Source organism: Cynocephalus volans, chromosome 1, assembly GCF_027409185.1.
Source record: "Cynocephalus volans isolate mCynVol1 chromosome 1, mCynVol1.pri, whole genome shotgun sequence".
Lineage (NCBI taxonomy): Eukaryota > Metazoa > Chordata > Mammalia > Dermoptera > Cynocephalidae > Cynocephalus > Cynocephalus volans.
In genome coordinates, this window is record NC_084460.1 from 239428558 (window position 1) to 239453829 (window position 25272).

Below are 25272 nucleotides of genomic sequence, written 5' to 3' on the forward strand. Positions count from 1 at the left end.
AAAGTCCTCCCCTACTGTCATAAATTAGATGCTTCTTCTATGACTCTGGAGTGTGCTTTGTGGAGAGAGGACCTCTTCTTTTTTTTTTGGTCTCCACTTGTGCCTCTCCTTGTTGTGTCAATGCAGTTGAGAGTCTGGCATGCCATCTGCATGGCAGCTGTGACTGCTACTATAGAGACAAGATGTTTTTGTGGCAGCCATGGCAATTGTGGTGGCTATGGTGGGCTACCCATGTGGAAATGGTGTTTTTGGTTTTTGGTGTGCTCTTTACTGGTTGCGGCTGGATTTGGCTTCCCCGGCTCCATACCTCAGGACCCCAGTGGGGTTCCAGGTGGTGGCAGCAGCTTGTCTAGTTGCAGCTGGGTTCAGCTTCCCCTGGCTCAATGTCTCAGGACCCTGGTGGGGCCCCGGGCATGGCAATCATTTTTGTGTCTGTGTTGTACTCTACCTGCTCAAAACATATGCCATGTATATTTTTAGAACATAGGTCCTGGAAGAACAGCAGCAAAAAAAGACAGACCTAATCCCCATGTTGAAGGAGCTTATATTTTAGTCGAGGCTTTATAAGTTTGCATGGGGAGGGTACTCTGAAATAAATGGAACCTAGATGTGAGCAAGCCCCATTCTTTTCCTCTACACCTGGTTATTACTGCTAATCTGTGGGGTAAAGGTGGTAGATGAGAATGGGGGAATCAGGGAATTTAATCCTATTTCTCATATGTCTGGATATAGGCCAGACTCTGCCTGGAGTAGACTCCATCTACTAATGCTTGGGCTGGGGAGAAAGAGCCAGGATGGGGTCATTTATCTTGCCAGATGCAAAACAATTAGAAAGAGTTACCAATCCCTTTCCTGAGTGCTTCCTGGCTCACCAGTTATCCCCAAACCAAACTCTCACCAGATGATGATGGAAGCATTTAAAAAGTTAGATAGACAGTCTGGTAAGCCTTAAAGCAGTATAGTGTGGAAGGAACAGAAGTAATGCCTTGCTCTAACGTACTTCTCCCCATCCCAGTGCCCCCTCCAGACACCCTCCTCTTGTCCTCTTGTCTGCTTCCCACTCAATGTCCTTCTTTGCTTCCTCAGCAAGAGAGGTACTTTCCACCTCTTTCCAAACCGGGGTTCCTCAGGCTGTGGCCAGATAGAAATGAAATCTTTCCTTGCCCCAGTCTTGTCCAATTGGAGCAGGTGGACTTGGAGAGCCTCTCGAGTTAGGGAGGCGGTAGGGACTGGTTTCACTTCAGTCTCCCTAGAGAGAAAGCAGGGGCTGATCTCCTCACTAGTTCCCACAGAAGAAAAACTCCTCAGCAAAGCAAGTGTTTCTTTTAGACAACAGTATAGTCTCACACAAGGAAAGCATATTTCTCCCATTAACATGGGTTTGACCGTGTTCTTTGCAAAACAGTAATCCTGGCTTTATTTCACTAAGGAGCCTTTGACCACTTCCTGGGCTTGGTTTGCATCTTGAGTTATAGTGTCAGCTATGAGTCACTTTGTCTTGGTCATCTGGGACTGCTTTCTGATCCCCAAATCTCTTGTCTACTAAAAGGGAGGAAAGGAACAGGCATGACCTCATTCCTCCTGCCTTTGATTTTCTCTCGCTTCATATATTCCTCCATTCAAAATATGTCCTAAGAAGTCATGGATAATTGGGTGGCTAGGGAAACAGTAGTATTAGACCAGAGTATTCTATTGTTCCACTTGTATCTGTCAGGGTCCCGTAGGGAACATCTGGCTCACACAAAGGATTTAATTGAAGAGAGTTAATAAATCAATTATTTACGGAGATGTGAACAGATTTAAGAGAACCCAACAAGGAATGGTGAAGACCAGGGAAAAGCAACTGCTGGAAGCCTATACTATGCCTAGCACTGTAGAACCAAGAGAGGATGGTGCTATTGGACCCTCGTGAGAGCCAAGCTGTGGAAGAGGGGACACTTGAGAGTCATGTGGCAAAGAGGAATGCAACTACTGCAAAAACCATGACCCGACAAGGTTGACCTGTCTTTCCTCCTGCATTCTAATCTACTGTCAGCACCACCCATTGGCCGAATCCAACCGGAAGCCAGAGGACGAGGAAGGCCAGATGACAGACTCTGTAGACATCAGCCTCCCAGGACACAAGGCAAGGCAAAGAGTGGAGAACGGAGGGGCAAACAGAGAGGAACCAACACACAGTCAACATCTATCTGGAAGTCTAAAAAATGGCCACTTATCCCACAAACAACCCACTGTATACAATTTATTACTACTTTGATTAGGATACTGGACTTCTGTATGTACCAGAAGAAACACAACATTACTTCATGGAAATTCAATAGATAAGTGGCATATAGGGGACCTGGTTCCTCATCTCATGGTAGATGCGGTTTAGATTTTCTTTCCCTTCCCTTTCACAACCTATCTCCTTATTCTACATTCTACATTTCTGTCAAGGACAATAAATATCTGTGTCAACAGGTACATGTTTCTAGAATCACAAAGCAGTGACAGATGTTTGAGGTGATGGATATACTAAGAGCCCTGATGTGATCATTGCACACAGTATGAATGTACCAAAATACCATATTTTACTCCGTAAATATACACAATTATCATGGGTCAATTAAGAAAAATAAAAAGAGAGAAAAATAAATAGAAATAGAGAATAGAATAGTGGTTACCAGAGGCAGGGAAGTGGGTGGGGGGTGGAAAATGTTGGTAGGTTGGTATAAAGTTACAAAGTTACAGTTAGGTAGGAAGAATAAGTTCTGGTGCTCCCGGGTGACAATAGCTAATATCACATTGTATATTTCAAGATAGCCAGAAAAGAGGATCCTGAATGTTATACAAAGAAATGATAAATGTCTAGGTGATAGATATGTACCCCATAAACATGTACAATGAAAAAAGAAAAAAGACTTACTAGGTAAATGTCGCAGAGGAAAAGAAACAGTATCGAGTTAAACGGAATGTTCACAGCACTCAGGAACAAAAAATGTTTGAACAATAAAACTGGAAGATTTAGTGATAGTTTCTATTTATTCTTACATATCTACTCTTACCCTTCTCCACTCTGCTGTGTGTCCTGGGAAGCTGGCCTGTAAGGACTACCCTGACTGCCCTCTGGTTTCTGATTAGGTTCTGATAAGCCACCGGGGGACCCTGGCAGGGGATCAGAAGGGAGCAGAGTAAGGTTGGAATATTTATCCCCCTTCCCAGTCTCCACTCCAGGCCTCTGTCAGACTGCCCTTTCCACACAGCTTTTGTTCTGCGTCCCAGCCACCCTCTCCCCTTCAGGCCTGAGGCAATGCCTCAGCATTGTGGTCTCCCACACCCTGCCCACAACTTTGTATATAAATAACCATGTTCGTTATTAAATTACCCAACTGGACCTTGCCATCTGTTTCCTGCCCGAACCCTGATTGACACACTCAGTCCCATTAATTTCCCAACAAATGTTTATTTACTATATGCCAAGGACAAATAAAATGATAATTGGACAGTTGATGCTTTCAAGGGAGCTGTCTGGAGAGTGGAGACAGCCACAGAAACCGATCATTATATTACGTCTTGATAAGTGATGAAGAGAGGTGTGTGCAGTGTAAAATCGTCAGGGGCGTTGGCCGACGCAGGGAAGGTTTCTTGATGGAGGTGGGATTAGGCAAATCTAGAGGCGGGGGTGTGGGTAGGGAGCTGCCAGAGAAGTTTATAGCCAAGGACATCCAAGGCCAGTGAGGTTATGGTAAGGGATTAGAGTGGAGGCCTAGGCCGGGCCAGATCACAGAAAGTGTTGATGGGGGAGATGGTCCTTCTCTTCTATTTGCTTAGTCTCCTCACTAAGGGAAAAATAATGGCACAGGTGAGGTCTGTAGTCTCTTACTTTTATGCTTTAATCCTGCCCCACTACCAGTGCTTGAACACTCCCTACTTCCTCGGCCTAAAACCCAACTTCTGAAAATCATCCCCATTACATTTCCTGCACGTTCTAAGGTTTATCAAGAAGGCAACAAGACAATACTGTAAACTAGTCCTGGAGATAAGCTACAGAGGAGGGCTAGAAGTGAACATTCCCCAAAGCATTCTAGAAGCCCTGGGAACCAGAACGCACCTTCCGCCCTCCGTTTTTATAGCAATAGATAACACGGACACTGTTCTTGTCCAATGGAGAAGGGTAAGGATAATGCTGGAAAGAGGCCAGGGAGCAAACTTCACTTTATCAAGGCGGGGCTTTGGTTCAGATCAGTTTGGGCAGGTGGACCCTTTTTAAGTCCATTTTATCATACTATATGGGCACGTCTAGGGTCCAGAAGGAGCCTATCGGCCCTCTCTCGACAGCAAACTTAAAGTCGCTTCGTTGCTGGGTAAGGCCAAACTCACTGAGGTCCATATCCCCCTACTGGTTCCTCCTTGACGCTTCCCTGGCACCAGAGAGAGCCTGCCCTGTAGAACTGCGGCTCAGGAGGCTTCATAATTAAAAGCACACCCATAACCCCATCCAGCGGATCCCTCTTTTCTGATAAGCAAGAGCGTGCACCACTGCCCTGCTGAGACTCCCCACAAATAAGTCAGAGTTACGGGAAGAGTTAGAAGAAGTGGTGGATATGCAATCCTCTCTGAACAAATAATTGCATCGGTCATTTATCTCCGCGAGCACAGACGCAGGGCCAGGGGCGGCCACCGAGCAGTGAGAGCTCTCGGCGGCCGCGTGATCCCGGGGTTGGGCCCGTTTCTGCGCCAGGGCCAACTGCCCACCCCCAGGAGGCCCCACAGCCCGGGCCGGCCGCCGAGAAAGCCCCTCCCCACAGGCGGAGACAGCCCAGGAGTCGACGCCCGGGTCCCGTGTCGCGGCCAGTGCCCGGGGGCCGAGCCGCCTCGCCGCCTCGCCGAGTGTCTGCGGCCGCCGCGGCGCGGAGCATGGTGTTCTGATGGCCATGGAGGGCTTCAGGGGCTTCTTGGGGCTGCTGGTGTCGGCGCTGCTCGTCGGCTTCCTGTCCGTGATCTTCACCCTCATCTGGATCCTCCACTACAGGGAGGGGCTCGGCTGGGACGGGGGCGCGCTCGAGTTCAACTGGCACCCTGTGCTCGTCGTCACCGGCTTCGTCTTCATCCAGGGCATTGGTACTGGGCACCCCTCGGGGGGCGGCGAGGAGCGCGGCGGGGGCGGCGGGAGCGGGCGGCGGGCGCGGGCGGGGCTGGGCCGGGCGAACTCGGCTGCAGCGCTGGAGGCGTCCCGGAGACGCGCGCGCCGCTCGGGCCCTGGCAGCCACGCGCCCCCGAAGCCGCCCGCGGGGCCCCAGCCTGCGCAGTCCGGGACGCGGGAACAGTGCTGAGGCGAGGCTCTTCGCTCAACTTGCCTCGAGGCTGCAGATTAGGAGAGGAAAAGATGGAGGGGCGAGGCTTGGGCTTTTGGAGCGTCGTCAACCCTAGGCGAAGGGGCTGACCAGCCGATGGCCGGGCGGGTGAAGATCCGCTCTGGGTTTCACTCCTGGAGAGTTACACTCAGTCGAGCCGGGACGCCGCCAGGGTGTTCCGCGGCCCTGCGCAGTCGCCGCACGGTCTGCAGCCCAACTTGTTGATGTGGCAGCCGACTGGAGAAAGTTCCCCTCCGGGGCTTCCTGTAGGGCGCTGCCCCGAACTCGGGGTGGGAGGTGGGAGGTGCCCGGGGAGGGCCCACGGCTGATGGCCCCGAGGGACGTCTGTTCTGGATGCCCCCGGGCTTAGCTGCGTGCGCTGAGCCAGCCCCGGCCCGCTTTCTCTGCGACGCGGCTGGCGCGGAGGGCTCAGTCGGTGGCAGTGTCTATTGTCGTTGTGTAGTGCCGCTCACAGAGTCCTGACAATTTCCTTCACCTGCTCTTTGGCTAGAGGGACCTCTAAGCTAGCAGCGCAAGCACCTTTTATTTGTAACCACCTTCCAAAAAGTGAACTCGAGGCCGTGGCCTTGAGAAAGTATTTGGAAAAAGGTAGGAAGTGGTGGACTGGGGCTGTGTCGCAGAAAATAATCGAGAGGCGTGGAAAGGTTGGCAAAGAGATGCCCACCGGCTGAAACCTCTAGTCTTGCGTCTGAGCAGGCTGCCTTTTCTACACGAGTGTTTAACTCCTCACAAACAAACAAGCGAGCAGAAAAACGCTGACCTCCTTCCTAAAGAAAAGTGTTGTTTTATGTTTTGGTTTTGGTTTTTTCCATCTTACACTCGTGCTCCAAACTTTGGCAGGTGTGGCCAGCATTCTCCCACCCTGGGCTGTAGTGGAAGATGTTACTGATGCTCAGCGGTCCAGAGGCTTCCCTCGCATGAGATCGGCATGAGGGTGTAAATACCACTGGCCGACTCAGTCACTGCATTGCATAACTCCCAGCTGCTTTGCCACTGCACTAAAATGAGAAAAACATACTCGAGTTCCAAAGTCGCCGTCACCAGAAGCATTCTTTCCTTCGTGGTGGAGCCCTTAAGTTAGGCCAGAGCTGTCAACACAGAAGTTGTTTGCTCAGAGCAGCAGGAACGGTCCCTTTATCTCTTCCATCCACTCTTCAGAGCAGCTCCTAATACCAAGAAACTTTTCGGAGGTCTTGGAATATCTTCTCAGGATTGAACACGTGATATTACTTGTAGCCTCATTTACCAAAGAGGAGACAAAGTCACAAAATGGCTAACATGTATTGAGTTCTTTCTGTGATAATGCACTAATTGCATTATCTCACAGGTATGAGTAAACTAAGGCACCTATGAGATAAGTAACTTACCCATGGAAGTAGTATACGTCTTTTCAGTGGCCTTATTTTCATTGTTTCTCTGCTTTTATGGCAATATGCTTATTTTCTGCAAAATCTTCTTTTCAGAGAAGCAAAAAGCTTCATCTAAGATACACTTTGAAGCTCTTCCTTCATGTTAGAGTCCATTACACAGTTTAACTAAAAGGTTTTCTAATTTCTCTAGACTTTGGATTTTTCTTAATCTGTTTATATTTATATATTTTGGGGCAAAAATGTGTAAATTGATATTTTGGTAATTTTTATCTGCTGCCCTTATGCAAACCTTGTTTTCTTTAGGCTTAGTTACCATATTTGTATTAATATTCCAACGGTTGTCCTGTCGACATTACTCATCCTCTTTACTGTTTGGATGCTGGATTCGCAAAGCACTGTAATCACATAATACATTTAATTGATATGAACGTAGACTTTTTCATACATGTAGACACATGCATAGTCCTCCCCAGTTCTTCCATATCTGGCCTACCTGCACTCCTTACCCGAAGCAGTAGGAAGGCTTCAGTGGAAGGAGGAGTAAATAGTTGACTTTATAGGCTGCGAGGGAAACGCACATGTTATGGACTAGCTATGTTATAACAGGCCTTTTTACTGTGTGTAATTGCTGCAATGAGGAAAATTTTAGGCTATGAAGATTCAAATCTCTACTAATAAACATGGTGTAATGGAGTTCTTCCCTTTTGTAATACACAAATATTTCGAGATAAGGAAGACTAAAGTATAGTTATTACTCTAAGCATAAAATGCTTCACAAATGCAATATACCATCATCAAACAATATTTGAAACTATGTCAGAATAAGTATGAGTCCTTTGAAACACTTTTAAAAAGGAAGCTCTGAAGAAAGCAAGGCTAACATAGAAATTACAAAATAAATCTTTTCTCTGTCTCTCTCTTTCTACTCTCTCTCTCTCTCCCCAAATATATTTTGGAAAATGTTATGTGTTCTAAAATAAAGTATAACAGACTATGGGAAATCTAAAACTCAAATAAAAATTTAAACTAGTGGGAAATCTAGCTAACAGACTGACGTGAATGAGGAAGAGTTTAGAAGAGGCTTTGTCCTTCTCTAAAAGGAATGTTTCCCATGAAATAAGTATACTGCAGGGAAATCAGAGAAACAAACTTTGAAAAGAAAGCCACAGAAAAGACTGAAACAAACAGTCTCAAAGTGGAAGTTGACCTTTTAAAAGGTTCAGTGAGGTGGAATGTGTTCTTTTAGTAAAAGGTAAAAAATTCAGGTGACTAAATTTAGCGAAAAGAAGTCTTGGCAATTCTATACTCCTTACTTTCCCACATATAGAACTCCTTTTATTGTTTAAACTGAAGGAAGAGAAATTAAACAGTTTAATGATCTTGGGTTGGTTTTGTGAGAGAATATAACTATATTTAAGAAACATTTAAAAGATTAACAGAAAGAAATTAAGAGTACTTCTTAAAAGGCAGGATATCTTGTTAGTGTGTGTAAAAGTGACCAAATTCCAAGGTCACTTAAATATACTTGAAAAGGCTCTTGGGGTAAAAACTGGCAAAGAAGATAATAGAGAAAGCGCCCCAAATGCTTACTCCAAAACAAGCGTTGGGGACACCACTGATAATAAAACCTAGCAATCTAGGGAAATGAGAGTTTTTACAAAGCATGAAGAGATTTCAAAGCAATTCAAAACACATCTTTTTGTTATAAACAAATGCATGCAGATCTCTTAATAATGTAACTAATAGAAATATTTTAGATATCATTATTTTGCTCATTGCTATATCCCAGGTACCTAAAATAACACCTAGAACTGGCACATGGTAGGCCAATAAATAGTTGTCAAATGAGTGGTTAGTCATTTCTATGCTATCATTAAACTCTTAGTAACAAAATGCAATTTTACAGCCACTCATTTGTGACAATAATAGTAGCATCTAAAGTAAAAGTGCCCTCCCTTCCCCTAGGGATTCTCCTATTCAGCCAAGTTAGAGACACTGGCTTAGTCAACCTCAGGGAGGAATGGACATCTATTGCACTGGAAACACATCTTTCTTCTAAGGCCTCTAGCTCAAAGGAATGTCACTGCATAAGGACTCTCTGTGCCTCTTGCCATCATCAATTCTTCCTCCCTTCTCCTGCATCATTAAGTTTCTTCCCCCAATGGATTATTTTCAACATGTTATTGTTTCTATCATCTTTAAAAACAAAAACAAAAAAACTTCTTGACTCTGTATCCCCCTCCAGCTACTGCCTCAATTCTCTGCTTGCCTTACCACAGAAGTTTTCAAAATATTTGTCAGTCCTTGCAGTCTTCAATTCCTCTCGTCTTGTTCTCTTCTTCAGTCAGGCTTTCCACTAAAATTGTCCTTAAGCCAAGTGAAGAAAGTATATCAAGAAGGAGTGAGGGGCCAGTTATATCAAATGCTGCCTTCCAGTCAAGCAAGATGAGGACTGAGAATTGACCATCAAAATTAGCAATGTGGAGGCCACTGGTTACTACATCAAGATCAGTTCTGAGCAATAGATAGTTTTGAGCATAGATAGTTTGGTAATGGTATATGGATGGAAAGCTGGTGACAAATCAGAGATTACATCTTAGAGAATATATATTTTTACATATTCCTGAATTTTGATTAGGAGCTAAGACATTTTCTAATAATTAAATTCAAATTCAAGTTACTATATTTTTTCTTCGTTGTGTAAAGAATAATTATACACAGGTATTAATTTCTTCCTCCCTCACTTCCTTCCCTTCTTTCTTTTTATCATGCTAGCATGTTCCACCACCAATAACTTTTTCTTTTAAAGGATTTAAAACGTATTTCTCACATATATGTCTTCTTGTTCCCCCTCATTTTCTGAGAGAAAATGGTCTTGCCAACTAGAGCCTCTAACAGAAAACTCTTGTTTCAGTCATAAGTAGCTGTTTTATACGATTTCCCCTCCTTGTGGGCTTAGGAGACCTTTTTCTTCCATCTCATTGAACCTTAGGAATGGTGTCTAGGTAAGTGCCAAGCCAAAGCAGCAAGAAATATTTAAATTTCATTCTCCAGGAAGTTTTTATAACTGTTCAAAACAGCTTCTTTTTTAAGAATGTGGTTTGATTAGTTAAGGCTGCCCCTTTCTCTTGAATTCCACCATATTTTGATTATTTATAAATTTTTAAAAGCATGTAAACAGCTTATGCAAATGCAGCGTTTTGCAGTTATCCTTTATTTTCCCAGAGAGCATTTTGAAGCATATTCAACTGTACCAGGCTCTAACTAGAGCCTCTGTATAGCCAGGTAGATGCTGAAAACTCTGTGTGCTAAAGGTCATGCACCTCACTCATACGAGAACCCCTCAGGTCTCCACAAGCTGCCTATTGAGTAGTTCAGACTAATTGGCTTCTGGGTTTGCAAACTTATGAAAAAAATTTTTAACCTTTAAACTATAGTGAACTCTTTCAACTATATAGAAAATAATATAATAGACCTCCATGTACTCGCCACCCAGATTTAATAGTTGTTAAGGTTTTTGGTAAAAATGTATAAGCTAGAAATAGAGCTGATGGGAATCTAGAATAAGGCAGGATGATGGAAGGGAGAAGCTGGAGGCAGGCACCCTAACCTGTGCAGGAAATTAAAAGAAGAGATAGAAAAACTCTAAATAGACCTAGGAATTCTAAAATTGTAATTGTCTGGGTCCATTTGGGTCAGAGGCAAGTACTTCTCCTGCTTCAGAAACCTCTAAGGACTTCTTATAGTAATAGGATAATAATTGGTGTTTTGTTGATGACCCCAAATTATCAATAAAAGATTAAATGTGTTCCATTCATGCTACTGCTGAAGAAGAAAAGCTGATGTGCAGCCAATTTGAAAACATTTAAGTACATTTAAAAGGTTTAAAACTCAAGTTTTAATGTTCAAAGATTTCAGTTTTATGGCAAATTTGACACATACCTCTGTAATGCCTATAGTATTGAGAAGAATAAGGTCTTCATTGGAAAAACTGTTGTGATTTATTGTTTATAATTTGCTTTCCAAGCAAACACATCCTGAGTATTTCCTTTTCATATGTAGATGTTTAAGTTCACTCATCTCAGATTCCTTTTCCTGAGTGGTACTTGGATGATGATTATGATGATGACAACAATAACAACAACAACAATAATAATTTTGAAACACTAATTGAGGTTAACTCTGTGTGCCTCAGCGTCCTCCTCTGTAAAACGGTAATAATAATTTGTACCTTCCTCACAGAGTTGAGGTGAGAATTAAAATATAAACATGTAAAGCACTTAGCATGGTACCTACTACCTAGCAAGGGATCAACTTTGTGTGTGTGTCTATGATAAATGAGGCTGAGCCAGAAGAGGGGGAGATGTGTTAAGTCTCATGTAGTGCACATTTTTATTTTATTATTGCCTGATAACAGATTGCAAAAGACTTCACTTTGTGGATCAGAGGTCACTAAGTCATCAGGTAAAAAGGAATCTGCTTTCCCTAAAAACTAGATACATGTATAGGGTGTACCGCTGAATCCTCAAAGGAGAAAAAGCATGGTGGTGGGTGGGAACCACAGTGTTTGAGTTGACATCAATTTGATTTCTAGATTTTGATCAGTCAGTAGAAAGTTCTTTGTATTCATTTATTTAAAAAATACTATGGGTCACACACACTAATAAGTAAAACTGGTGAAATCTGCATAAGGTCAGTGGATTATATTGATGTTAGTTTCCTAGCTGTGATAATGTACTATAGTTATGTAAGATGTTACCATTAGGAAAAACTGGGTAAAGAGTATATGAGATCTCTTTGTGTTATTTCTGCCATCCAAGTACTAACCAGGCCTGACCCTGCTTAGCTTCTGAGATTACACGAGATCGGGTGCATTCAGGGTGGTATGGCTGTAGACGTCTTTGTATTATTTCTTACAACTGCATGTGAATCTATAAGTATCTCAAAATAAGAGTTAAAAAAAATACTTATGGAGCTACATGCTATGAACCCAGGGCTCTCTTAGACTCTGGAGATACAAGGGAGAAACAGCAAGACACATTAATTTCCTCATAGAAGATGAAGTAGGGGTGAGAAGGTGCTTTGAGCTAGCTTTAACAGTATACTCTGTAAGGTATCGCATTAAAAGCTTTCAAAAGATTCATTGACTATAGATATGATTATCTAAAAATTCTCCTCAACCTTGGTGTTATCAGCACCACACTCTAAGTGAGCTAACCGGCCAGCCCTATCAACATTTATAAGATACTCATACACTAAAATTAGTAAGTAGCAATCCTTCAGGGTTTGGATTAAGTAAAAGGAATACTGTCCTTACGGTAAAGGCTGTCAAGCATTGGAATGGGACCAAAGAATAGGAAGTGTGATATCTTGTGCTGACAGATTGAAAGAGGCTGAATTCACAACTGTCTTTGTAAGTTTAGATGTGTTTCTGCCTGAAGAAGGACTAGATAATCCCTTATGTTTTTATGATCCGGTGAAGTTTTATATATTCAAATTATGCATGTCTTTGATGAAGCTCCTTTTTTCCCCCCTGGGATTAAGAAATGTACATGATATACTGCTGATATAGTGGAATCATCTTCTAAGGAAGTATACTCTTTAAATCTTTTCCATCTGCCACACATTTTCTGGATATCTAAATTTTCTCTGCCATGGACTGGAGGAGTGGATAGGGGAAGGATATTGTCTTCAAAACAAAAATTAATTACATGCTGGTTAAGGTGGCCATGTAATCTATTGCTTAAACCAGGACACTTAAAATAAACTCTTTTTAAAAGCTTTTTTATTGAAGTTTAATTTACATGCAGAAATGTATTCACATAAGTGTATAGTTTATGTCTTCTCTCAGGGAACACTGATGTAACCAGCACTCAGATTGAGAAACAGGATTAGTAGGAACCTTCAAAATCCCTTGTGTGTTTCATTGTAGTTGCTATACCCCATCCTCACAAAGGCAGCTACTATCCTGACTTTTCATACTGCAGAGATGAGATTTGCCTGCTTTTGTACTTCATATAAATGGAATCATATTATCTACTTGTTAATGTCTGGCTTCTTGGGATTGGCATTATAGTAGTAGTTCTAGTTATAGATCACTCATTCCCTTTGCTGTATATTATTCCATGATGTGAATATATCACAATTTATTTATTCATTCTATTGTTGAGAATTTGGAGAGTTTCCGGATTTTGGCGACTATAAATAGTGCTGCTAATAATGTTACAGTATGTATCTTTTGGTGAACATATGCACATATTTCTTTTGGGCATATATTTAGGAGCGGAATTGCTAGATCATAAGGTATACATAAGTTTAGCTTAAGTAGATACTGCCAGTTTTCCAAACTGTTTGTTCTCATTTAAACTTCCATTGGCAGAAACTGAGAGTTCTGACCACTGTACATCCTTCTCAATACTCAGTATTTTCCATGTTTAGCCATTCAGATATGTGGTAGAGGTATTCCAATTTGGTTTAAGTTTATATTTCTCTGATGACTAATGAAGTTGATCTCTTTCTTTTTTTTTTTTACCTTTTATTTATTTTTTTAAAGATAATTTACTATACATAAATGTGGGGTAGAAAGTTGACTTTCATTAGTTGTGTACAATGTGTGATGGTCAGATCAGGATTGATCTCTTTATGTTTATTAGCCACTTGGATATACTATTTTGTGAAAAAGAAATACTGTTTTTTGGCGGCTTGACAGTATGGGGATCCGAACCCTTGACCTTGGTGTTACAATACCACACTCTAACCAATTGAACTAACTGGCCAGTTCTTTTGTGAAATGTTTATTTAAATCTTTTGCATGTTTTTCTATTCCTTAGTCTTTCTTTTCTTATCAAACTAAGACACTTTTAAGAAGAAAGGAGACAACAGGCATAAACCAGAATATAAGATTAAGAATTTAGTTTTGGAAGTGTTAGGTTTGATACATTTGGGAGCATCTATATGGAGATGTCAAGAAGGCATTGGATTAGGTGGGTCTGAGTTTAGAAGAAATTTCTGGGCCAGAGATATACATTTTGGAGTCATTGCCATGTAGAAAGCACTTCAGTGAAAATGCGTAGGAGATCACCCACAGAGAAAGTGCAGAGGGAGAATAAGCCCTAGAACTGAGCCTGAGAAGTGCCAAGGTTTGTTCATAAGTTGGGAGTAAAGAGAATGCCAGCCAAGGAGCCACTGAAAGGCGGGAGTAACGTTGGGAAGAGGGGAGAAGTAGAAGCCAAGGAACAGGGTTTCACAAAAGGGAGTGTCCAGTGTGTCAAATGTTCATTTCGTGTTGATGTTTTAAACACACTCCCCTCTCGTCTCTCCCTAGCCATCATCGTATACAGACTGCCATGGACCTGGAAATGCAGCAAGCTCCTGATGAAATCCATCCATGCAGGTTTAAACACCGTTGCTGCCATTCTTGTCATTATCTCTCTGGTGGCTGTTTTTGATTACCACAATGCCAGGAGTATCCCCAATATGTACAGTCTGCACAGCTGGGTTGGACTGATAGCGGTCATACTCTATTTCTTACAGGTCAGTGTCTCAGGGTATTTATAAACAAGGTATAAAAAGTAAAACGATTCAGAGACTGTGAATGCTTTCTAAACATTCTTTACATCTGTTTCCATTATAACTACTTTCCCTTAAGGGGACACCGGAGCTACAGAATTCACAAGTTATGAGCATGAGTGTGAGATTTAAAATATTGACATATGTATGTAGGGAAATTGTCATCTCCTAACATCTAGACTGACATTGCTCGGACTTTAAGTTCCATGTGCGGAGTAAACTAGCATAGGCAAGATTTCCTGTAGATTTCCTTCTCGCATACTCCGTCACTTCTTTTCTAGGTTTACCTTTATGAGTGAAGGGATTAACTTATAACTTTTTGTTAGATTTTGAAGACACAATGATTATTTTATTTTCCCCCTATCTTCTTTTCACTTTTTAAAGGCACATACTCTTGAGAGCACTGTATTTAAACATGATTTTATAGAGTGTGATAGGAATTTGACTGTTTTAGGTCACAAAAGTAAAAATTAATTTTAAAAGTATTTTTGGTGCTAACCACTTTGTTGAAAAATTTTTGGCAACTATATCTGTTCACTTTCCTTCCTTAGTACGGTATACATCCAACTAACTGATTGGGACATCGTTGTGAATTTTACTTTTCTGTGGATATAGAAGAAGTAAGATACTGGAATGAATCCATAAAACCTTAAGGCATAACCTAAAATGTATGACCCCTTTAAAAAAAATGGGTGTCTTGCTGGATATTTATTTCTTAGTTTTCTTCTTCTTAAAGAAAAGCTTTTAAAACCTTACGGCTTGCTGAATTTTAATTAAATGAAAGGTAATATCTCTATGGACACTACTAGTTATTTAAGTTTGCATTACCAGGCCTAGAGGTAAGGGTTGGGAATGGAGAGGTGCCAGGCAGGAGAGAAGCTCAGAGAAAACCCTGCATCAAACACGGTCTTCCCAATCAAGAAGGAACAAGGAAAATATCTCAAATTGGATGGCTGAGCCCAGCTCACATCTGCTGCCCTCATGTTAACTTTCCCTCAGTGTTCTAGCCACAGCCTCACATCTGGGAGGCAGCTTCCTCCACTGTGCGCAGCTGGTGGATCCTCTCCCCTGAGAGATGAGGATGGCCAGGGCAGGGGCCACTGAGATGCTGCCACTTGCTTTGAGGGACCCACGTGACTTCCTGGCTTCTCTTCAACTCAGCTCTCTTTTCTCTCTTTAGCTTCTCTTTTTTCGGCTCTCTATTTGGCATCACGCAATCTGTCCGCCTGGCTTTGGCTCACTTCCTCTGCACTGCATCATCATACAGAATGCATGCCTGTGCACTGTGAAGCATTCTGCATATCTCTCTCAATCCTTCCAGTGAGATAGCCTTTCCAGATGCTGCAGACACAGAGGTAGATAACTTTCCCAGAGTTACACAGCCAGTGCCAGTGCTGGGACGCAGGCCTGTTCCCACGATTTCTCCAAGATCTTTCAGCCCATGTTAGAGTGTTCTTAGTGGAGGGTCATATCTCTGAGGAACAGAACAGAAACCCCCCAAACTCATACATAGCTTCCCTGTGAGAGGATTCTGTGGTTCTGAATACAGTAGTTAAAATGGACTAAATAAACTAACTCTGTCTTTAGTGAGTTAGTTATATGCTATGGCATTCTCTGAACATCTGGAAAGATATGCACCAGAAATGTTAAACATGATTATCACTAGGTGGCTGCATTCCACTTTATTATTTTGCTTTTTATTTTATGTATCTTCTAATATTTCTATAACATATATTTCTTGTATAATAATAAAGATGATAAGTAAATAGTATAAATAAATGAAAAGAATAAAAGATTTTCTATACCAGGTATGCTTTTTAATCTGGATTCTTTAAAAACCAACTGATACTTTGCTGTATATCTTAATATGTAAAATTAAGAAATATCTAGGAATTAGCAAAAAAGAGAATACTTATTCTAAAATCTATGGGTCTTAACTAAAATGGCTGTCAGAAGAATATAGGCTTAAATGCATTTATTATTCTCTTTTGGAAAAAAAATTAAAATATATGAACTATCCACTTAAGAAACTAAAAGAGGACAGCAAAATATATCAGGAAAAGTGAATTAATAAAGACAAAAATATCCGTGAATAATTTTATTAGTTTTCTATTGTTACCATAACAAATTACCACAAACTCGATAGCTTACAGCAACACAAATTTATTACCTCACAGTTTCTGTATGTCAGAAGTCCAGGTTGGCTTGTCTGTTTTTTCTGCTCCGGGCCTAACAAGGCCAAAATAAAGGCGTCAGCCTGCCGGGGCTCTTACTGGGAGACTATGGGGTAGAATCAGCTTCCAAGCTAATTATTGGCAGAATCTAGGTCCTTGCAGTTAGTTGTAAGGCTGAGGTTCCTGTTTCTTTGTTGGCTGTCAGCCGAGGTTTGCTGTGAGCCCTATAGTCCTCTCTCCATTTCTTGTACACAGCCCCCTCTATCTCAGAGCCAGCAATGGGGCATCGAATCCATCTCACTGGTTTGGAAATCTCTCTGACTTCTTTTCCTTCTTTTTCCTCCTTGTCTCTTCTCAGCCAGAGAAAGTCCTCTGCTTTTAAAAGGGCTTGTGTGGTTAGATTGGACTAACCCAGATTACGTTAAGATTATCTCCCAATTATAAGGTCTGTAACTTTACTTCTGCAAGGTCCCTTTTGCCATGTAACATAACATTTTCACAGGATCCATGGATTAGGGTGTGAACATCTTTATGTGGCCATGATTTGGCCTACTACAGTATAATTGAAAAAAAGAAAATATAAATGAAATGAAAAGCTAGTTCTTTAAAAAAATTAAAAAGATAAACCATGGCAAGCCTGATTGAGAAAAACCAAAATATTCAACATTCAGAATGAGAAGGAAATATAATAACAGATAGAAATAATATTTTTAAATCAGGACAGATTATTAAATTTTAATATATGGTAATATGGTGAAAAATCTTAAAAAAGAAAAAAGAATTATTTTCTTACAGACCAGTAACAGCTAAATAAATCAGTAAGGTCATTTGCAGTCTATTACTAAAAAAAGGCATCAGGTCCAGATTGTTTCATACCTTTGACTTTAAGGAACAAGTATTTTAACTATTCCAGTACACTGGAAGAAAGCAAACTTTTCTTAGATGTGATCCTATTGTGCACTACACACGTGCACACCTACAGGTGGCAGCTCTGATTATAAACAACTTTACCAACATCCAACAGCACCCATCCAATTAAACTGAAATACCAGACATTTTCGTTAAAATAATAAATAAGATATTGATACTTGCTACCATTCTCATTCAACTTTGTTTTAGAGGTTTTAGCTAATGTACAAGATAATGAAAACAAATCTGTATAAATAATAGAGAATTTGTGATTCTTTTTGTTTGCTAATTATACAATGTTTGTCTATATACCCAAGAAACTACTGGAAGTAATGAAAGAATTTGGAAAAGTGATTGGATATGAGATAGCCATGCATAAGTTAATAACTTTTGCCTATATTAGAAATAACCACTTAGGAAAAGAAGTAGAATCCATTTATAATATAGATTTAAAAAACTATAGCATACTCAGGAATAAAATAAACAATGAAAATATAAGATCTATATGTAGAATACGTAAAATACTGTAAAATCCTTTTTTGATTAAATTTTTAAAAATTTATTTATTTATTATTATATTTTTACACACTAAGATGTTGTGGAGCAGTGGGGGGGGTGGTTGAGGGGGGAGGGAAACACAGGTGGGGGTAGGGAGGTGGGGCTGGCCCATGGCTAGCTCCTTCGCTGGCCTGGTTGTGCAGGGCAGGAGGGCATGGCTGAAGCCCATGGCCCACCCCTACTCAGGCTTGGGAGCACCGGGGACTTCCAGCAGCAGTGCAGTCATTGCCAGTCAGGATGCAGATGTCGGGGGCCATTGCTGAGGCCCTCAGCACCCCTTATCCTGGCTCAAGGGCCTGAGGAGCTTCCAGCAGCAGTGCAGTCATCACCGGGCTGGAGGCAGATGTGGAGGGGTGTGGCTGAGGCCCTCAGTCTCCCCCCATCCCTCTGTCTCAGGGGCCCAGGGGGCTTCTACAGAGGCTCAGTCATCACTGAGCTGGATATGGACATGGGGGGGGTGTGGCTGAGGCCCTCAGAACCCCCTCATGCTGGCTTGGGAGCCTGGGGGACTTCCAGCTCTTTTAGGTTTTATAGGTGTTCTTTGGTCGTGTTAGACATTTACTGGTTAATATTAGAACTTTGTCTCTGATCTGTGGGTTTTTTGGGTTTTCTTTCAGTTCTGTATTGGATTATTAGCTACCCCTACCACTTAAACTCTGCACTGGAACTAATTTGTTGTCCTTTGCTTACTTCTAAAATGGGGGAACTTCCTGTGGGGACCAGCACTTGAGCCCTGTGGTTGAGTTAAATTGCTGCTGTGCTGCTGATTCTGTGGGGAAGGCTTTTTGTGCAGCTCAGGTTTTAATTGTTGACGTTGTAAGCACTTCTGGGTCTTGTGAGATGCAATACACCTGAGTTGTGTGGAAACTCTGGTCTGGGCCTGAATCTTTCCAGCAAACAACACCCCCTGCAGTTCTATACTCCTGACCTATCTCCACTGAGTGGTCCTGCACTGATTGGGGGCAGATCAGCTGTCCATGCTGTGCCCCAATGTTCCCCCTGTGGGCCTGTCTCCCCCACCTCCTGCACTCCAAACACTTCCCATGGGGTGGGTCATGCACCAGTCCCTTGTGATGACTCACTGGCCTTTGAGTGGCTTCTTTTTTCAGTTGTCTGTGGCCCCTACCTCCTATGTGGGTCCATGGGAACCCTGTCAGTGGTCTTGCTGGCCTGGGGGCCACCAAGGCCCTCTTCTCCCCTGCAGACTCCAAGCAACTTCACACAAAGGGCACAACTGTGGTTTTTGCCAGTTCTTGCTCTGTGTGCTCACCAGGGCCAGCCTTGAAATGGCCAGGGCTCCAGTTGGTCAGAGCGGTCTTTTCTTTCTCTCATCGCTGTTTCTCCTGCCTTCATACACTCTGTAGGTCTCTCCTCCTCTTCCCCTGAGCTCTAGCGGCCTTAGCTTGGCTGTTGTTGCTTTTTAATAGTTCTCAATTGGTTGATTGTGGGAGAGAGTGACGCTGGAGACCATCTATTCCGCCATCTTGATTCTCCACAAAATCTTTTTGAAAAACAGAAAACGTGATATGATTAGAGAGACTCCATGTTACTGAAAGAAAAAAGTAATATAGAAATATCTTTCCTTCTTTAACTAATATTTATATTTAATATAATTCTAATTTTAAACTCAATGGGAGTCTTAACTCTTATGTAGAAGAACAAATATTTTTTTAAAAACAAGAAAATTTTGAAAAAGAAGTGAGGGGAGACCTGCCTCATTCAAAACAAGTTACTAACACAGGAATGAATAAATATATATTGATGGAAAGAATAGAGAGTACAGAAACAGTCCAAGTGTATATAGGAACTTTTTCCATGACACAATGGTATTTCAATTTAGTGGGAAAGAATGTTATTTAATAAATGCTGTCCACTTTGAAGAAAATAAAAGAAAGGAAAAAGATTTGGTATGTCACACAATAGAAAAAAAGATTTCAGATAGATTAAAGACCTAAATATGAAAACCAAAGCCAATGAAAAGGGAAAAAGAAAATTAAGAAATGTATAATTTGTATAATCTGAGGTATGGGAGGCCATAGGGTTAACAAGAAATCCAAAAGATGTAAAGGAAAAAAGAAAGACATGTTTGACTACATAAAAATTTTTAAAAATTATATGTGATAAGGGATATCTACGTCAACAGAAACTGTACAAAGCATTAAGGGGAATAAACACACATCATGTATTAATGGTTAATGTTCTTAATATACAAATGATTCCTAAAAATTTATAATAAGCAGGCAACCAAGTAAAAAAGAGAACAAAAGATTTGAACAGGCAGTTCAAAGAAGAAAGTGAAATCACAAATAAGCATGAGAAGATGCCAACCTCATTAAGAAGTAAGGGAAATACAAGTTAAAACAACAATAAAATAGCATTTTCCCCCATAAGATTGGCCAACGGTAACAAATGGTAATGTTCATTCTGGCATGGCGTGAGGTAAAAGGTGCTCTCTCTCCCCCCTGGGGAAGTAATTTGTTAGAAACTATTGACTTATTTTAATATGCTTACCCTTTGACCTAGGAATCCCACATTTGGGGGGAGTAGAAAATAGAATACCGTCACATAAGGAACTCTAAAAATGATTTTTAGTGCAGCATTGTTTGTATTGACAGGAAATGGGAAGCAACATAAATGTCTATCAGTAGGGGAATGGTTAAATAATTTGTGGTAAATCCATATTGCTGGATATTATACAGTTATTAGAAAGAATGTGGCTATACCTACCGACCAAGGGTAAATCCATGATATATTCTTCAGTACAAAAAATAGTGGGGAGTAATTGTGTACACTAAAATGTCATTTTGGGGGGAAAAAAAGAAAGAAAATACATGTATGTGTAAATGTGTAAAGAAAGGTATGGGAGAATATACCAAGCTGCCACCATTGTGCGGGTGAGATTGGTTGGGGGAATTATTAATTTTTAAATATGTCTTGTTTGACTTTATTGAACATGTGGCTCTTTTGTTGACAACATAAAATATATATATACACACGCACATATTTAAGGTGTGTGTATGTATATATATAAAAAATACACACACATATATCAAAGCTATACATATAAGGTATATATATGTGTGTGTATTATATATATATATATATAATACACACACACACATATGAATTTTTAAAACTAAGCAAATGGCATCCCTCCCCCACAGGTGTGAATACTCATGTCATGCTTGGTGCCTTCTGATTGTTCACTCAGGAACGAGGTGAACGGTTTCCTATTCCTATTCTAGGAAAAGATGACTGTGTTCCAGCTTTATTCCTTTGTTGTATAGAAGCTATTTTTAAGTTGTTTGCATTGCTTCTCCATAGAAGTGACAGAACAGATCACCCAGGTGTGCTAAGGAGGAAATCACATGAACGAACATTTCCTTTCCCAACGGGAAGACACCATTTCTAAGCTGGCTTTCTTCACTTTCGATGGGAGCTAAGTTCCTTCCTCATTATGATTTACAGTTTCCTGCCTTCATATTCTTAGTCGCAAAAATATATGAGCCACGAAAATACGCTTTGACAGAGATGTTTTTCTGTCAGATCTCTTAGGTTTATAGAAAAGGTGGAAGCAATTTCACTTTCTGAGTCAAGACGAATTCTTTCAAGTGGGGATTTTTGGGGCTGCCCCTTGTGGGGAGAAGAGGAAGCCTCACTCTGGGAGCAGCAGCCCCAGGTGCAGGGGTGCTTAAGGCCACACTGCTATGCACTTCAGTTGCAAAGTATAATTGACCATTCACCTGAGTTTGTAAGGTCAGCTTTTGCACTCCCCTTCAGTCCAACTCAAGAAACAAACCTCCCACAGTATGAAGAAGATGGGAAAGATTTTTCAAGATTAGATCCTCTCACCTGAGCACTGCTGGGGTTTGGTTTAACCACTATCTATAAAATCAGGTTTGCCTGCCAAGTGAAGCCAGTGTCTGGATTGTTTCAGTAAAAAAAGGAAGGAGACAAATAATAAAACAATACAGCCAAAAAGCTGGACCGTCTTCGCCCTTCCTCATGTTTATCAAGTGGAGAGTTCTTTTCTACTTTTGAAATCTAGCCTCTGGGGCATTAAAAACAAACAAACAAAAAAAAACAAAAAAACAAAAAAACGAATATGGTATGTATATAGAAGTTATGAATCATCATAATAAAATTAACTTCTGTGATTCCACATCCAATCTAATTTAGAAAACATGAACCTCCCCCGACTTACCCCCACCTTGATCCCACATTTCTCTACCCACCTCAACCCCTAGCGGTAACCATTCTCCAGGTGTTTTTTCTCATTCTCTGTTTTTCTTTAGACTTTTACTACATACTGTGAATCCATATATTGTTTTATTATAATATATTATTTAATTAAATAATATTGGTTAAACAATATATTGTTTAATTTTGTTTTTTTAATTGAACTTTTAAAAAAAGTCTCATACTATATATATTCTACTACAGCTTTTTTTTCTTTTTTTTTTACTCTACTGATTCAACTATATTGATTCTTCTAGCTATAGTACATTCATTTTTACTTTTGTATTCCGCTGTATAAATATGAGGTTACTTCAAAAAGTTCATGGAAAGATTCATATTATCTTTTAATTCTATTTTTCCATGAACTTTTTGAAGTACCCTTGTGAAAGAGTTCCCATATGGCACAACCCTGCAATCTTGCATGACCTTCAGACTGTTTAATTATTGCCAAACTAGTGGGTATAAAATGTCTTCTTGTAGTTTTAATGTTCATTTTATTTGTGTTTTCTCTTCTAAGAAATACCTGCTCATGTCTTTTGTCCATTTAAAAAATAAGTTTATTTTTCTTTTCCTTAAAGATTTGTAAGAATTCTGTATCAAATTCCTTTTCATTTGTATGTATTGCTAAATCTTCCAGTTTGAAGCTTGCATTTTTCTCTCTTTCGGTAGTATTTCTCTTTTTTTTAAGACTAGTCAAGAGCAGTAGTGAGAAGGGAGGAAAAAGTAGAACAAAGAGGTTGATCTGTAACTGTGAACAATCAACTGAGATCACTCACTACCTTCAGACAAGCCAGGTAGTGTTTTCTGATAAATAGAAATTCTCAGTTTTAGTTGTTTATTTATTTATTTATTGGGACTGGCCAGCACAGGGATCAAACCCTGAACCTTGTGTCAGCACCTAACCACCCAACACTCTAACCACCGGAGCTAACCAGCCAGCCCTGAAAGAAAAATAATTGGAGTCTGAGCTTTACATACTTATTTTTTTTCTTTTTGGCAGCTAGCTGGTACAGGGAACTGAACCCTTGACCTTGGTGTTATAAGGCCTTGCTCTAATCAGCTGAGCTAATTGGCCAGCCTGAAGTTCTCAATTTAAATGAAACCAAATTAGTCATCTTTTCCTCTAAGATTATCATTTTTTGTTTTGCTTTCTTTTGGTGACTTATTTATGAAATCCTTCCTTACCCTGAGGACAAAACATTCTCTTTTGCTTCCTGTTAAGAGTATTAAAGTTTTTTCTTTGATATTTAAGTGCTTAACTCATCTGGAATTAACTTCAGTGTATGATGCAAGGTTGTGATCCACCTTCCTTTTTTTTCCATATGGATAAATTATTTTCCCAGAATCACTTATTGAATTGTCCCTGCTCTTGCCATGTATCTGCAATGCCAGTTTTGTCATATTTCTTTTCCTCTGCATCCTAGTCAGCACAGTATAGAATTGAAGAATATAGAAGTATCAAAGCATGTAGAAGTATTTACAAGTAAGACATATAGAAGCATAGATAAGAATGCTTGACTTCTCATTTGAAAGAGAATGCTTCTGATATTTTACTTTTGAGTACAGATGCTTCATGTTTGCTCCTATTCTTCTTTGTGAAAAGGTTTTGTTTTTCTCTTTAAATCATGAATGGATGTGGACTTTTATTCAATGCTTTTTGTGTGTGTTTGTTGGGATGAATATGATTTTTCTTTTTTATCTGTTAATATAGTCAATTATACCAATAAATTTTCTAGTATTAAACTTGGGTGAATTAAAAATATGCTTAATTGTCTCAAGATTCTGTTTTGCACTCTATCTATCGAAATATCCAGATTCTTATCTCCTGTTGTTTTATCTGTGCTAACTGGACTTCTCAGAAATATTTCATAATTTCATGGCTTTAGCTTAGTGGGAGGAATTCTGGCACCTGGCTTCTTCCTTGCTCAGCTTTGGAAAGCAGCGGGTAGTTTTAAGAACACAGGATTTGCAATCAGGGTGACCTCAGTTTGAATCATGTTTATACATTTGGTAGCTAGTGACCTTGGACAAGTTACTTAACTTCTCTGAACTTCTTAGATTTGCTTACCTAAAAATTAAGGTTTATGATCCTTCACAGGATCTTAAGAGTCAAAGCCAAATAATGCATGGATGGGTTCAGCCTAAGGCTTTGCACACTGGAATGACACAAGTGAGCTCTTCCTATTAGAAGTGTAAGTCTTGTGGTAGGCTCTTTTATGAACTGAACATGGCATTTTTCATTTCTACTATAGGCCATAGGTAGCTTCATGATTGACAACATGCATTTTATGCCAGAGAAATTTTATTCACAAGTCTATCCACTTACTTAACTACGATACCTTGCTAGGCTATGGGGAGTACATTGTTCCACAAGAAAAACATGGGCTCAAAGAGACATGCTCTTTGCCCTTGGGAAGCTTACAGGGGAAGACAGGTAATTGAGTATTTGGTAAATAGGGTGGGTATGGAGTGTTCTGGGAGAGCTCTCATATGGTACAGAGTACAAAAGAAGTTACATCAAGACCTGAATTGATTAGCCTGGTGTTGAAAATGTAGAGAGGCTTCTAGATGGGTGGAATAGCATGTGGGGAAATATTTACTTCATTTGAGGAATGGGAAGGAGGCCAGGCTGCCCAGATGGAAGCAGAATTAGAGGCTGGACAAAAATCTAGCTTGAAAGTGTTTATGGATGGCCATATGAGAAAGGATGGTGGCCTGGGGAGAAGCAACAGCAGTGAAGCAAAGTGGATGGATTCTGAAGGTATTTAAGAAGTAGAATTAATGAGATTTGGAAGGTAAATGATATAAAGAGTGAGAGGAAGTAACTCTCAGGCCTGAGCAAGTGGGAGGATGGGAAGGGGAGCAGTGGAGGGGAGGAGAGGGCTTGAGCAGTGCTCCTGAGGAGTTGAGCATAATAAGGTCTGAAAACTGCCCGTTGGGTTTAGTGACCTGAAAGTTACTGATGACCCTGGAGAGAACTTTCCTTGAGGGCAAAAGCTAGATTGCAGTGGATTGAAGAGGGAGAGAAAGGTGAAGAAATAGACAACTCAGTCCAGAGGTTTGGGTAAGAGGGGAAGAGAGAGAGAGGTAACTGAACAC

At 40.6% G+C, this 25272-nt stretch overlaps 1 protein-coding gene across 2 annotated transcripts in view; it reads left to right on the top strand.

Annotated features, from left to right (window-relative positions):
* Positions 1-4884: 4884 nt before the first annotated feature.
* LOC134381351 (plasma membrane ascorbate-dependent reductase CYBRD1) overlaps positions 4885-25272 on the top strand; it is a 32609-nt gene continuing 12221 nt past the window's right edge. The window contains exons 1-2 of one of the 2 annotated variants that reach the window (XM_063101450.1): positions 4885-5100; positions 14049-14257. In XM_063101450.1, the coding sequence (XP_062957520.1) occupies positions 4908-5100; positions 14049-14257 (402 nt within the window). In that variant the 5' untranslated portion in view covers positions 4885-4907. The remainder of the gene's footprint in view (positions 5101-14048; positions 14258-25272) is intronic. The other variant, XM_063101451.1, reaches the window with a different exon arrangement.